We start from the raw sequence: 12,779 nt of genomic DNA, 5'->3' as shown, positions 1-12,779 counted from the left end.
TGAAGAGTATAAGAAGCCCATTCAACGCTACTTATTATTAGACCTAATAATTTAAAAGCAGCATCGGTGGGACAATAGCGCCCCCCCCCCAGGAATATCAACAGACAGACATGAAATAATTTTCTCCAGCCCGAAGTCTGTTGAACTTCATGACCATCGGCCCGAAGGATCCATGAATTCAATCATTCAATAAGCACATAATGGCATGTCTGCTACACACCGGGCACTTTTCTAAGCGCCTGAAATACTGAAAATGAATAAAACAGACCCCAATCCAAGTCTTGGTGATGCTACAACAGCTGTTGGGGGCGGGGGGGGGCGGGCGGAGAGGGATGGAGGGGGAGAGAGAAATAGCAAGAAATAACGTGATCCATTACTTAGTACGTGAGAAGGTGCTGAGTGTTGGGAAATAAACTCGGACTGTGTGAGGGAGGCTGGGGCTGTGGGGCAGGCACTTTCCATTTCCAATAGTGAGGCTGGGCCCTGGCCGGTGTGGCTCAGTGGATAGACCATCGGCCTGCGGACTGGAGGGTCCCGGGTTCGATTCAGATCCAGGGCACCTGCCCGGGTTGCAGGCTCGATCCCCAGTGTGGGGCGTGCAGGAGGCGGCCGACCCATGATTCTCGCTCATCATGGATGTTTCTATCTCTCTCTCTCTCCCTCTCCCTTCCTCTCTGAAATCAATAAAAATAAATAAAACATAACAAAAATGCGAAAATGCATCCTCGTGCTGCTATTCTTGCGGCTGCAGGGTCTCCATCGCCCGCCTGGGTGACATGACACGTTTACTCCCTTTTTCAGGTCGTGAAATATGTGTCGGACGCAGTTGCCGCCTCGCCTCGCCTCCGTTCTCGCGGCAGATGTGTTCTCACACCCCGGGACGGCGCGATCTCCAGCTCCGCTAATGCATGTGCTGATCTCGGCTATAAATTACGTACCGTACCTAACCAACTATGTGTTTCTTTAAAAAAAAAAAAAAAAAAAAAAGATGAATAGGAAGGTGTGGAGATTTATCAGAATTTATTGTTATGTTAAAAGCTTTCTAAAATCTCCCCAAATCTCCAGCGAACATAAAAAAAGGGGCACGTTTGGCTTCTGACCCGTCTCTCTGATCCAGGATCTTATTCAAGTGGGAGAAAGTGGGTCAGAGCACAAAACATAAAGGCTCTGGATCTCAGCGAATTCTCACTCTGCACAGCACGTCCTCACGCGACGACTCCAGGTTTAACATCACGGACACCACGCCCGGCCGGTGTGGCTCAGTGGTTGAGCATCCACCTATGGACCAGGAGGTCACGGTTCGATTCCCGGTCAGGGCACAGGCCCAGGTTGGGGGCTCAATCCCCAGCGTGGGGCGTGCAGGAGGCAGCCGATCTGTGATTCCCTCTCATCATGGATGCTTCTCTCTCTCTCTCCCCCTCTCCCTTCCTCTCTGAAATCAATAAAAATATATTTAAAAAGTAAAAAAGGGCAAGAAACCAACACAGGTGCGAGGCTGCTGAGGGACCCCAAGTAAGAGGCCTGGATAGAAAGGCTCGGGCCTCGGGAGGCGGCGGCTAGAGAAAGATGGAGCTGTCAGGGCTGGGGCTTAGGAAGCGGTTTCTGGGACGCCTTCCAAGTCCATTATCTAAAGAGGAGCCGATCCAAATGGAGCCGCTATCACCGCCCACGTTCTGTTTATTTCACGGTATCGGGGAATGTTCGCGCCGGAAGGTATCTCGGACGCGGTGGCACTGAGGGCTGACTCATGTTACAGGGGCCCCAGGAGGTGAAGGAGTGGACAGTCAAGAAAAACAGCTCACGACTGGCGAATCTAGAAACGTTCAAAACCAGGGGTTTTTTCCTTTTTTAAAAAAAAAATATATTTTATGGAATATATTTATATTCAGAAAGTTTCTCCATTTGCATGTGCTCATTCGAGTCTTTTGCACAATTAGATTGGATATGATTCTTTACTGACACATAGAAGTTTGTTTTTTTATATTCTAGATTCTAAATTCTTGGATGGTTCACATGTATTGCAAATATGGTGTCTTTTTTTAAAAATATATATTTTATTGATTTTTTACAGAGAGGAAGGGAGAGGGATAGAGAGTAAGAAACATCGATGAGAGAGAAACATCGATCAGCTGCCTCCTGCACACTCCCCACTGGGGATGTGCCCGCAACCAAGGTACATGCCCTTGACCAGAATCGAACCCGGGACCCTTTAGTCCGAAGGCCGACGCTCTATCCACTGAGCCAAACTGGTTAGGGCAAATATGGTGTCTTTTAATGGCCAAACGTTTTTTATTTCAATGGACTCAAAGGTGTGTTAGCTATTTGCTTATGTCTTAGGAAACATGTTTCTATCTTCAAAGTAGTGAACATGTCAGATTGGCCCGGCCCGTGTGGCTCAGTGGTTGAGCGTGAACCTATGAACCAGGAGGTCACGGTTCGATTCCTGGTCAGGGCACATGCCCGGGTTGCGGGCTGGATCCCCAATAGGGGGCGTGCAGGAGGCAGCCGATCGATGATGATTCTCAACACTGATGTTTCTCTCTCTCCCTCTCCCTTTCTCTCTGAAATCAATAAAAGTATTTTTTAAAAATAGGTGCTTTTTGTAACTATATAAAACAAAAACTTGCTGCGTCGGACGGAACTTGCTCTAATGATATGACTAATTGTGGAGTTCTGATGGTCAGAGGGAAGGAGTCAGTTAGATCAAGCATGTCAAACTCTCGGCCCGCAGGCGGCATACGGCCCACAATGAATATTTTTGCGGCCCAGCCAATATAACGGTATGCAAGAAACGTTTTAATAAAAATTTCCTAACTTAATTTTTACAATATCCTGTTATACATCATTAATAATAACGAACTACAACATTTGCTAATGACTGATTACTATAATCGTGTTGCATTCATTTCCCTTACGCGCCTTACATGCAGGCGCACCATTTCTCTCCACTAATACCAGCAGCGAATATTTTAGCGGCCGATGGCCACGTCATTCATCTTGGACTGACTTGTGTGGTGTGCGCAACAGGAAATATTTCGCTTTCAGAGAACGAGAAAAATAGGTTTATTTGCATGACGCCTATTCATTTGTGTAGTTATTCAGTATCCGGTAAGTTAATGTTCAAGAGCAAATATTCATTTTTATTAGCATGTTCTATTACTTTATGTTAGCGATGACTCATTTACTTCAGCCCTTTGTATTCAGCACATCTCTACCGAAATAAACCCACGTTTCTATGAACATGGAAGCTTTTGTGTGTTTTTTGCGGCCCACGTACGCTTACACCTTGTGGATTTGGCCCGAGTTAGCCTTTGCCTTTGACATGCTTGAGTGAGATCTTCTACCCGCCCACCCCATCCTTGACCCCCCACAGAATGTGACCTTCACAACTGACGTAGACACAGACAGGTGGCACGGTCTCACCTTGACGGATAAAGACACAGAAGGGCACTAATCCGCCACGGAGGGGGCCCACCCTCACCTGCTTGAACAGCTGCAGGTTCACGGCCGTCTCCAGGAATTGCTTCATGGGGCTGGAGCGGTGCCTCACAAAGCTCTCCTCACAGAAGGTGACCGGCTCCCCCTGGAGGGAGAGAGGAGGTCGGGGCGTCCGTAGGCGGGAAGCCGGACAACCAGGGGGTCCTGGCTGCCTGTCGCTACTTGAGCCAACTCAGCACAGACAGGGCTGAATCCTCCGCAGATGAGCGTTCATTCCAATAAAGCCGGCGGCGTGGGAGAGCCGCCGTCAGAGAAGGTTAGGGGCAAACACAGACTATTGGGGACTAGCTACAACCTCACTGCCCAACAACGGAGAACCCCCCCAGCCTGCATGGCCGTTCCCCACGCCTGTGATCCCTGCTTCCCCGTGTCATCTTTGTCCTCCTACCCTACAGAGGCAGCTGGCTATGGGGGCTGCAGAGCAGATTTTTGTGGATGACCTGCTGCTGTGGAGGTCAGGGTTCGATCCCGGTCGGGGCACATGCCTGGGTTGTGGGCTTGATCCCCAGTGTGGGGCGTGCGGGAGGCAGCCGATCCATGCTTCTCTCTCATCATGGATGTTTCTATCTCTCTCTCCCTCTCCCTTCCTCTCTGAAATCAATAAAAATATATATTTTTTTAAAAGCAGCCCTAGCCTATTTGGCTCAGTGGATAGAGCGTCAGCCTGTGGACTGAAGGGTCCCGGGTTCGATTCTGATCAAGGGCATGTACCTTGGTTGTGGACACATCCCTAGTAGGGAGTGTGCAGGAGGCAGCTGACCGATGTTTCTCTCTCATCGCTGTTTCTAACTCTCTATCCCTCTCCCTTCCTCTCTGAAAAAAATCAATAAAATAAAAAATAATAATAATAAAAAGCAAACGCAAATTGAAATCGCGACGCAAGGCAGGCTCACGGGTTTGTATCTCAGCGCGTCTCGGTAGCATCCGAACAGAGCGGCCTGCGCCCTGAGGAAGGCCCGGGCCACCCCGTCCCCCGTGGCCGTGGACTGCTTCTTCAGCTTCGTCTTCAGGGCCGAGACCTGCGGGACAGAGAGGAGCCGTTACATCAGTGGTTCTCAACCTTCTGGCCCTTTCAATACCGTTCCGCATGGTGTGACCCCCAACCATACAATTATTTTCGTGGCGACTTCATCACTGTCATGTTGCTACTGTGATGAATCGTCATGTAAATATCTGATAGGCAGGATGGTCTTAGGCGACCCCTGTGAAAGGGTCGTGCGACCGCCAAAGGGGTCGCGACCCACAGGTTGAGAACCGCTGAGTTACATGAACACCTTGGGAACTGGTCCTGAGACGCACGGGCCCCACCGGTAGGCAGGCCGACCCCGGCGCCTGCGGGCCTCCTCCCCGCAGCTTCTCCCCTGAACGCTGGAGCGCCTGCTGGCCCGTTAATTGAAGGGAAAGCTGGGACCCAGAGTCACGTGCTGATGCAAATGGCTCCGTGCGCTCCCTTCTCCTGTCTCCCGAGGCCTCTTGACATCAACGAGCTTTAATTGTTTTACAGGAAACTGCCCGGAAGCCGCTTCTGTGCCCATTTTTTTAGCCATTACAACGGGTGTCTACCCGTCTGGAGAGGTGTCTACCCTCCATTTCAGCCCTAAAAGGCTCCTGGTTCCAGGTCCTCCGGGTCCCTTCCATTGAATCTTATTTTTGGAAGCCTCGCCTGCATATGGGATTTTCCGATCCTTTGCTGAATAGTTCTGAGCATCTATAATAATCAAAGCGCCATATGCTAATTAGACCAGACGTCCTTCCGGGCGTCCTTCCTTCCAGACAAAGCCGCAGCGGGGCGAGGGCTACGGCAGAATTTTGTGCATCGAGCCTCTAGTTATGACATAAGAAAGGGGAATGAAGGTAAAGTTATTGCGAACCTACGGTGAGTAGAGAACTGTGTTGTGCAAATGGTATAGCCGGTCTCGTTTAAATATGTTTTTATTGATGTCAGAGAGGAAGGGAGAGGGAGAGAGAGAGAAAAACATCAACGATGAGAGAGCATCATGGATCGGCTGCCTCCTGCCCACGCCCCCACACTGGGGATCGAGCCCGCACCCAGGGCATGTGCCCTGACCGGGAATCGAACTGTGACCTCCTGGTTCCTAGGTCGATGCTCAACCACTGAGCCACACCGGCCGGGCCAGAAGGAATATTTTTATTTCCTGACGCAAGCGGTCCTGACTCTTGTTGATGACGGTTGTCACGGAAGGGTCAACCTAATTAACAACTCAACTTTGAATAATGCTAATGAGAGAGGAACACGGCGTCCGAGGAGAGACCAGCTCTACAGGTGACAAACCTTCACAGGGGTGACATTTTCCAGGGAAAAGTCACGGTGACTCTGATCTGATCAAAGGGAGGGACCCCCACTGGGTCCAATTATACCCACAGTTCGGAGAAAATGATTGGGTCGGGATATTCACCACCTAGGCAGCAAGGCCTGTGTCGTGTGGGTTGCCTCCCAATAGCCGATCTTTCCCTTTTCTGCCCAAGCCCCCTAGATGCAGATGGAAGTTTATTTTTTTTTAAGGAATCTGCCTTTTATTGCACGTGTGAATTTGAACAGGGTAGGGATGGGAGGTGATTAACATTTTATTTTACTTGTTTAAAATATACTTGTATTGATTTCGGAGGGGAAGGAAGAGGGAGAGGGAGAGAGAAACATCCATGATGAGAGAGAATCATGGATCGGCTGCCTCCTGCACGCCCCACGCTGGAGATCCAGCCCCCAACCCAGGCGTGTGCCCTGACAGGGAATCGAACCCTGACCTCCAGGTTCACAGTTCGATGCTCAACCACTGAGCTACGCCGGCCGGGCATCACTGCTTAATTTGTGGGAATTTGATTTCGTCTGGGCTTCACCTAGAAATTTCAGGGGCCTCCATGTACTGTTAGACACAACGAGGATTTTAGCAGAACTGAACTGTGGCAAACCTGGAACGAATGGAATATTCTCTGGGGCCCTTTTTTTTTTTCTTGATGACAACGTAACCTATTAAACCTTCATGTTGGATTAGAGGAAAGAGCCAAGACTTCACCAAGTCTGTGGACTATCTTTAGCTGTGAGAGTGCCGTTTGTTTATCTACTTATTGTTTTTTTTTTTAAAAAAAAGCTCATTTAAAACACTCTTTGAAAAAGCCCATTCTTTCCCAAACTTATTCCCACATTAATTAACTCGCTCGAATGCAACTATCTAAACAATTTATGTAAAGTCAGCGTTGTTGTTGTTGCTTCTAGCTCTTTAGTCTTTTCATGGTTTTTGGTGACTGAGAACAATTCATGCCTTTCTTTTTTTAAATATTTTTTTAAATTGATTTCAGAGAGGAAGGAAGAGGGAGAGAGAAACAGAAACATCCATGATGAGAGAGAATCATGGACCGGCTGCCTCCTGCACGCCCCCTATTGGGGACCAGGCTCGAAACCTGGAGATGCGCCCTGGACCGGGAATCGAACCAGTTCAGATCAATGCACTGAGCCACACCGGCTAGGGTGCGTTTTCTTTGTGTCACAATAAAAACATCAACCTGTTCCTTCAGGGGCAGCTGAGAGCCTCGAGGGGAGATGCCCGGGATTTTAAACGACTCATTTTATGTCAAGGCCTCTTCAGTGTTTCCGAAACGACAGGCACTTCACACACACGTACCCGTCCTGTACAGAACGCACCGTGGTTCCCAGCGAACCGCACGAGGACTCTTACACGTACCTATTTTCTATGCACCCTCCTTATATGACACAGGAAATCATTTTCCAATAGGGCTACAGGCCAGATGAGAATGCGTGGTTCAGACAGTGCAGAAAATCCGAATTTACCTCCAACAGGCCATCGTGACGTGTCCGTAACAAGATTGGAAAGGAGAGAAGCTTGGATATGGAATCCTAGAAGCGTTAACCCCTGGCCCCGGGAGTCACGGTTATGGGAGAGGGACCGCGGTCTGGGGTGTAAGGCATGAATCCGAGGGTCCAAACCCGTATCACCTAAAGCTCTAAAAACACCATGAACGGCACCGTCTCTGCGCCTTCGTCTTCAAAACAGGAGACCTGGCCTGTCTCAGAGTATATTATTATTGTTATTATTTACGATTTACTGCGTTAAAATGAAAGACAGGGACGCAATAGAGGTCCAAATCCACCTGCCTAGTGATGGACATTCCGACGCACGTAACTGTCAGATGCCCACGCTAACCTGCTTTCAGGTACAAGATCGAGCTGACCGTGGTTTTATCTTAACAGTCCCCTGGAGACGGATTTCCTGCATCTCGTCGTGATTCTAATTCGCTTCATTTCCCAGCAGGCGGGTCGCCCTATTTATTTCTGAAATAATAACCACAGTGCAAGGTACTTGTCCAAGTGTCAATGACGATAAAAATTACAACGCGCAGTAATAGCTTAGACATACAGTATTTTAAGTGAGTGCATAATTGACACGAAATGTGTGTTGATATTTGGAATTGGGGGGTGGGGGGAGGCGCAGGGGAGGTGCCTCCATAGTGCATTTTCTTAAACTGAAGTGACCTCATTTGAGATTTCACATGTTCTGTTTCATCAGACCGGTTCTTCTCCCACCCCTCGCTTCAGAACATAACACAGTAACACGAACCTCAAATGGTATTATTTCTACCCCTAACGTGGCCTTTTTTTCAATTTCCAAACACTCAAACTACATCTGTTTGAAAGTCTCCATAGTTGGCACAGCCAATAAAAAAATAAAATCACACACAAAAATTAAAAAAAACTAAAATCACCGTGTCCTCACAGGCCAACACGGCGACAGCCTCTCTGAATGGACCCCCAGCTTTTAAAAGCGACCCCGCGTAATAATCAATAGCGTTAAAATCACTCCCAATCCAACCTGCGCTCCGTTTGCTTTAAGCACCCCAAATCTGTAGTGAAATGATGAAATCGAAAAACAAGTGTTCGTGTCAGAAGACAGAACGGGAGTTTCTCCCCCCCCCCCCCGCCCCGACCCCCTTAAGGGACACAAAGGGTCGCCGGACGCCTGGCCCTGATTTATTTCTCCAATTTTGAATTCCTTGAGTAACGGAACTGCTACTGGCAGGGTCCTATTTCTCACAGTCCATAAATCTCCAATATTATGTGTGAATATTGGAATGAAGCCATTAAGAAGATTACAGCGTGCGACGCAGCAGAGGGTCCCCGGGAAAAAAGACGGGTAATTCAGGACAACTGTGACCACTGACCCGGGGCCAGCGCGGCCACTGGGCAGGCGGGCACCTAATCGGGAGCACATGGGCCCGGGGCCTTCCGGACCCGGAGCGCAATTTAAGGGCCCGCTGCACGGTTTTAAAAGGCCCCCGCTGAACTATCAGTTAATTTATTAAACAACCAAACAAGGCCAGGCGTCCTAGGTTTCGGGCTTCGGGTCTGGTTTACGAGCTCCCGTCACATACAGAAGCCAGGATGATTTTTGACATCACTGAAAACACGGACAGTGACAGGCCATAGGGCTTGAGACCTGATCCTGTCCTCCTGAAAGCGGAGGATGCAGCTAAACGGGCGAGAGATGGTTAAGCATCCTCTGAAATGTTTTTAAGACAATGAGTAGGACCTCAAACACCGCAGGCTCGCGGTCACAGCCCTAGCGCTACCTGGGAGCTCTTTCAATTTCTTCTTTCTTCATATTTGTAAGTCCCTGGCCCTTAGCTTCACACACACACACACATATTTCTGTCTACACCACCTCGCAATGGCCTTCTTAGCAATATTTTTCACTGTTCCACTTATGCCTAGTTAACTGTGGCTATAAGATGGTCCCTCGTGTCCTTGTACATTGTGTGAATATTGGTTAACTCCTCGTATTTAACTCGATGTTTTCATATCAAGCTAATTCTCCTAGGGAAGTACTACTTCTTTACTTAAAAAAGAATCATCCATCAAAACAATTACCGTTAAAGATTCTTTTCCTCAAAGAAAGAACGAGGCATCGTTGAAGTGAATAAAAATTTTATTAGGACACACACACACACACACAAAAAAAAAAACACATTGATTTCTTTCTCATTTTTCTCCCTCTTCTTCCTCCTTTTTTAAAAAAAAAAAATAAACAATCCTTTCTCCTTAGAGTATTAAGAGCAGGGAATACATGCACATAAGGAAGACATTCTTAAAAGTTGGGGCTTTGTTTTCGTAATTATTTCTCTATCCAGTGAAGGATACTTTGATGGATTTCCAAATGAATAACTCTAATCATTTCTAGCAGCTTCTGCAAAATTTCTATAATGAGGCAATCTAATTATAATGAGCTCAAAACATAATAAAATTCTGCACTGAGTGGGGTGTGGATTTGTTCGTACGTAGCCTCAATGGCAAGATAAAGAGGTTCGATTTCATTTGCTTCAAGGTCAGCAAGCATTCGAGGTTATTTATTTATACCCATAAATAACCTGATGTGGACTTAAAATATCCTATTTTCCTATCACTAGCCATAAACACAATCAGGTTTAGTTTCACTGAATTATTTTTTTTTGAGTATGACATTTTTTAAATTCCATTTTTCAAACTCGCTAATCCTGATTTCAAAATACTTGCCATATTACAGGAAAGAAAAAATATTCTGGAGGTTTTGTTTCTTCTCCGATTTTAATACCTCTGAAAAGAATGAATTTAAAAAAAAGAGGGGGAGGGGAGCAGTATTTTTTTTAACCTACGACTGTGTTATAAAGATATTTTTCAACCACTATTCAGAAACAATCCCAGCCTGCATTTTTTTTTTTTTTTGGCCCTGTCATCAGAAATACCAAGGCCATAAAATGTACTTTTGGAGGCTATTTAACATGGAATACAGAATCTACCCCGTTATAAGCTGTAGACACACACGTGTCGTACACACACACACACACACACACACACACACACCCTCTGCGAGATCAAAGACCAGGAGAGAGCCGGCACTTAATTCATCAGCCTTCCCCGACCAGAGACAGTTTTCGTCATTTCAAAAGGCTCGGATGTCTTTTATGACGAGCCGGGCCTGCAGTTTAATTTACAAAACAGAATCCCAAGCCGGCGAGTCTCGGGGCCCGGGCTGCCGCACGGTGTGGGTTTCCCTCCCCGCCGCCCCCAGCAGGCCCGGGAAGATGAAACACGCAAACCGAAATAATTTAGGGAAAACAAATAAATGTTTCAGGAACGTCGAGGGGGACCAAAGGCAGCATTTGCTGACCCCGCCGGTCCCCGCATTTCTGATGAGACTGACCGGGGCCATCGGATCATTAATTAGAAGGAGCGGCGCTGGCAGGTGGCGGGGACGCGTCGCCGGTAATTGGCTCCCTTCTCTTTCCTTCAAAAACTCTCTCTCTCTCTCTCGTTCTTTGGCAAGACATGCCACCAGGCAGACAGAAATGCCTACTTTGTAAGATAATGATGAAGATGAGAGGGAGAGGCGCCCGTTTCAAGAAACGCTGCCTAATGAAGGCGCCCGGCTTTTTAATTATGGTCCCGCGTCTCCCCAGCTGCCAAGGAGGGAAACATAGGACACGCAGCCCCGCACGGATGCCCCGCACACGCGCGGCCCCTTGATCTTATGAAAGTGGGGGGACTCGCTCTCGGGAACTCGGGACGCAGGAGAAGCCATGGGTATACGGATCCATTGGCGCCACCAAGGGCGCTCCCGGACTCACCACATCACCGGGGAGGTTGTCCAAGTCGTGGAACGGTGATTCCAAAGTGTTCGTGTCCACGTTTAACATCACCACGTCCTCCAGCGATCTGTTCCTCACCCTCTGTTGAAAACACACGGTGATCAATGAGACAGCTCAGCGCATCGGCCCTCCAAAATCTGCCGAGCTTGGAAATGGAGGGAAAAGTCTCTTAAGGCATGAGTCTGGGCCAGCGGTCGGCAAACTCATCAGTCCACAGAGCCAAATATCAACAGTACAACGACTGAAATTTCTTTTGAGAGCCAAATTTTTTAAACTTAAACTCTATAGGTAGGTACACTGTCATTCACTTCATTAGGGTCCTCCTAAGGCTTAGGACAGTGATGGTGAACCTGTGACACGCGTGTCAGAGGTGAGGCGCGAACTCATTTTTTGGGTTGATTTTTCTTTGTTAAATGGCATTTAAATATATAAAAGAAATATCAAAAATATAAGTCTTTGTTTTCCTATGGTTGCAAAGATCAAAAAATTTCTCTATGGGACACAGCACCAGAGTGAAGTTAGGGTTTTTCAAAATGCTGACACGCCGAGCTCAAAAGGTTCGCCATCACTGGCTTAGGAAGAGCCACACTCAAGGGGCCAAAGAGCCGCATGTGGCTCGCGAGCCGCAGTTTGCCGACCACGGGTCTGGGGGAAGAATTAAGGGAAAGTCCTGCATCATAAAAAGAATGCAAAAAAACTTTGCTTTATGAGGAAAAATAGTTCCTATCCGACCATTCGAAAAGGTTGGGCTGAAAATGCTTAACTAACATGTTTGCTCATCTCAACGTACTGATGCGGTTTGGAGATAATGACCATGATTTAGCTGCCAAAGCTATCTCACGACAAAGACTTACAAAGTGGGCACGGTTATGTTGAACTGTGAAAAGTTATCTTCTTTCAATTTGGTCAACTGGATTTCGGTCTTTGATACAGGAACGTGGGTCCGGTCCTATACCTATTTTTTTTTTTTTTTTTTAGCATAAATCATAATGTAGGTCTAAGATAAGCCAACCAAAGTTTATAGCAGTCAATGTTTTCTCTATATTTCCACTTCGATTTGGTGTAAGTTTATGATGATGACAAAGTCAAATTAAAAAAAAAAAGACAGAGAGGGAAGTAATATGGAAGTCATTCTTAGTATTTATCACATGAATTTCAATATAAAAGATCAGATTTCATAGCCTATCAGATTAACCAGTTGACTTATTTATTTGTTTGACAGCTTAGTCAATTGGCCAAATTATCTCAATATGTGTACAAATAATTGTGAATTAGAATTTCATCAAATTTTTCCTTAAAGAAAGGAAATATTTACAGTTTGTTTCCTATTTAACTTAATATGTATACTTAAATCATATAATTCTATCGGTCTTTAATAAATGATAGCACCTAATCTTATTCCCTAATGCAAATAAGGTGTTCATTAATAAAATTTATCCACCAACTCAGAACTCCATAATGTATAGGTCAACTAGCAATAGGTCAATTAACTTCAGCATCATATTTTTAAAGTGACATTCCAAAATAATAGCCATTTTTGAGAAATATGAAATACTGTAAATCTTAAATTGGCCAGATCAATTACTTTGTCTTAAAGTTGGGCAGGACTAAAATTTCTCTGACTTGTT

General features: G+C 46.6%; 1 protein-coding gene across 2 annotated transcripts in view; it reads right to left on the bottom strand.

Moving 5' to 3' along the window:
* DENND1B (DENN domain containing 1B) overlaps window positions 1–12,779 on the bottom strand; it is a 92,128-nt gene that overhangs the window by 23,158 nt on the left and 56,191 nt on the right. For both annotated transcript variants that reach the window (XM_070401290.1, XM_070401291.1), the window contains exons 13-15: window positions 11,131–11,232; window positions 4,392–4,517; window positions 3,482–3,583 (exon numbers count right to left, since the gene is read on the bottom strand). In XM_070401290.1, the coding sequence (XP_070257391.1) occupies window positions 3,482–3,583; window positions 4,392–4,517; window positions 11,131–11,232 (330 nt within the window). The remainder of the gene's footprint in view (window positions 1–3,481; window positions 3,584–4,391; window positions 4,518–11,130; window positions 11,233–12,779) is intronic.

The sequence above is a fragment of the Myotis yumanensis genome, unplaced genomic scaffold (assembly GCF_028538775.1).
Source record: "Myotis yumanensis isolate MYYU_CA2020_CCGP unplaced genomic scaffold, mMyoYum1.0.hap1 SCAF_22, whole genome shotgun sequence".
Taxonomy (NCBI): domain Eukaryota; kingdom Metazoa; phylum Chordata; class Mammalia; order Chiroptera; family Vespertilionidae; genus Myotis; species Myotis yumanensis.
Note: the sequence above shows the minus strand (reverse complement) of the source record. Positions and strands in the feature narration are given on the sequence as shown.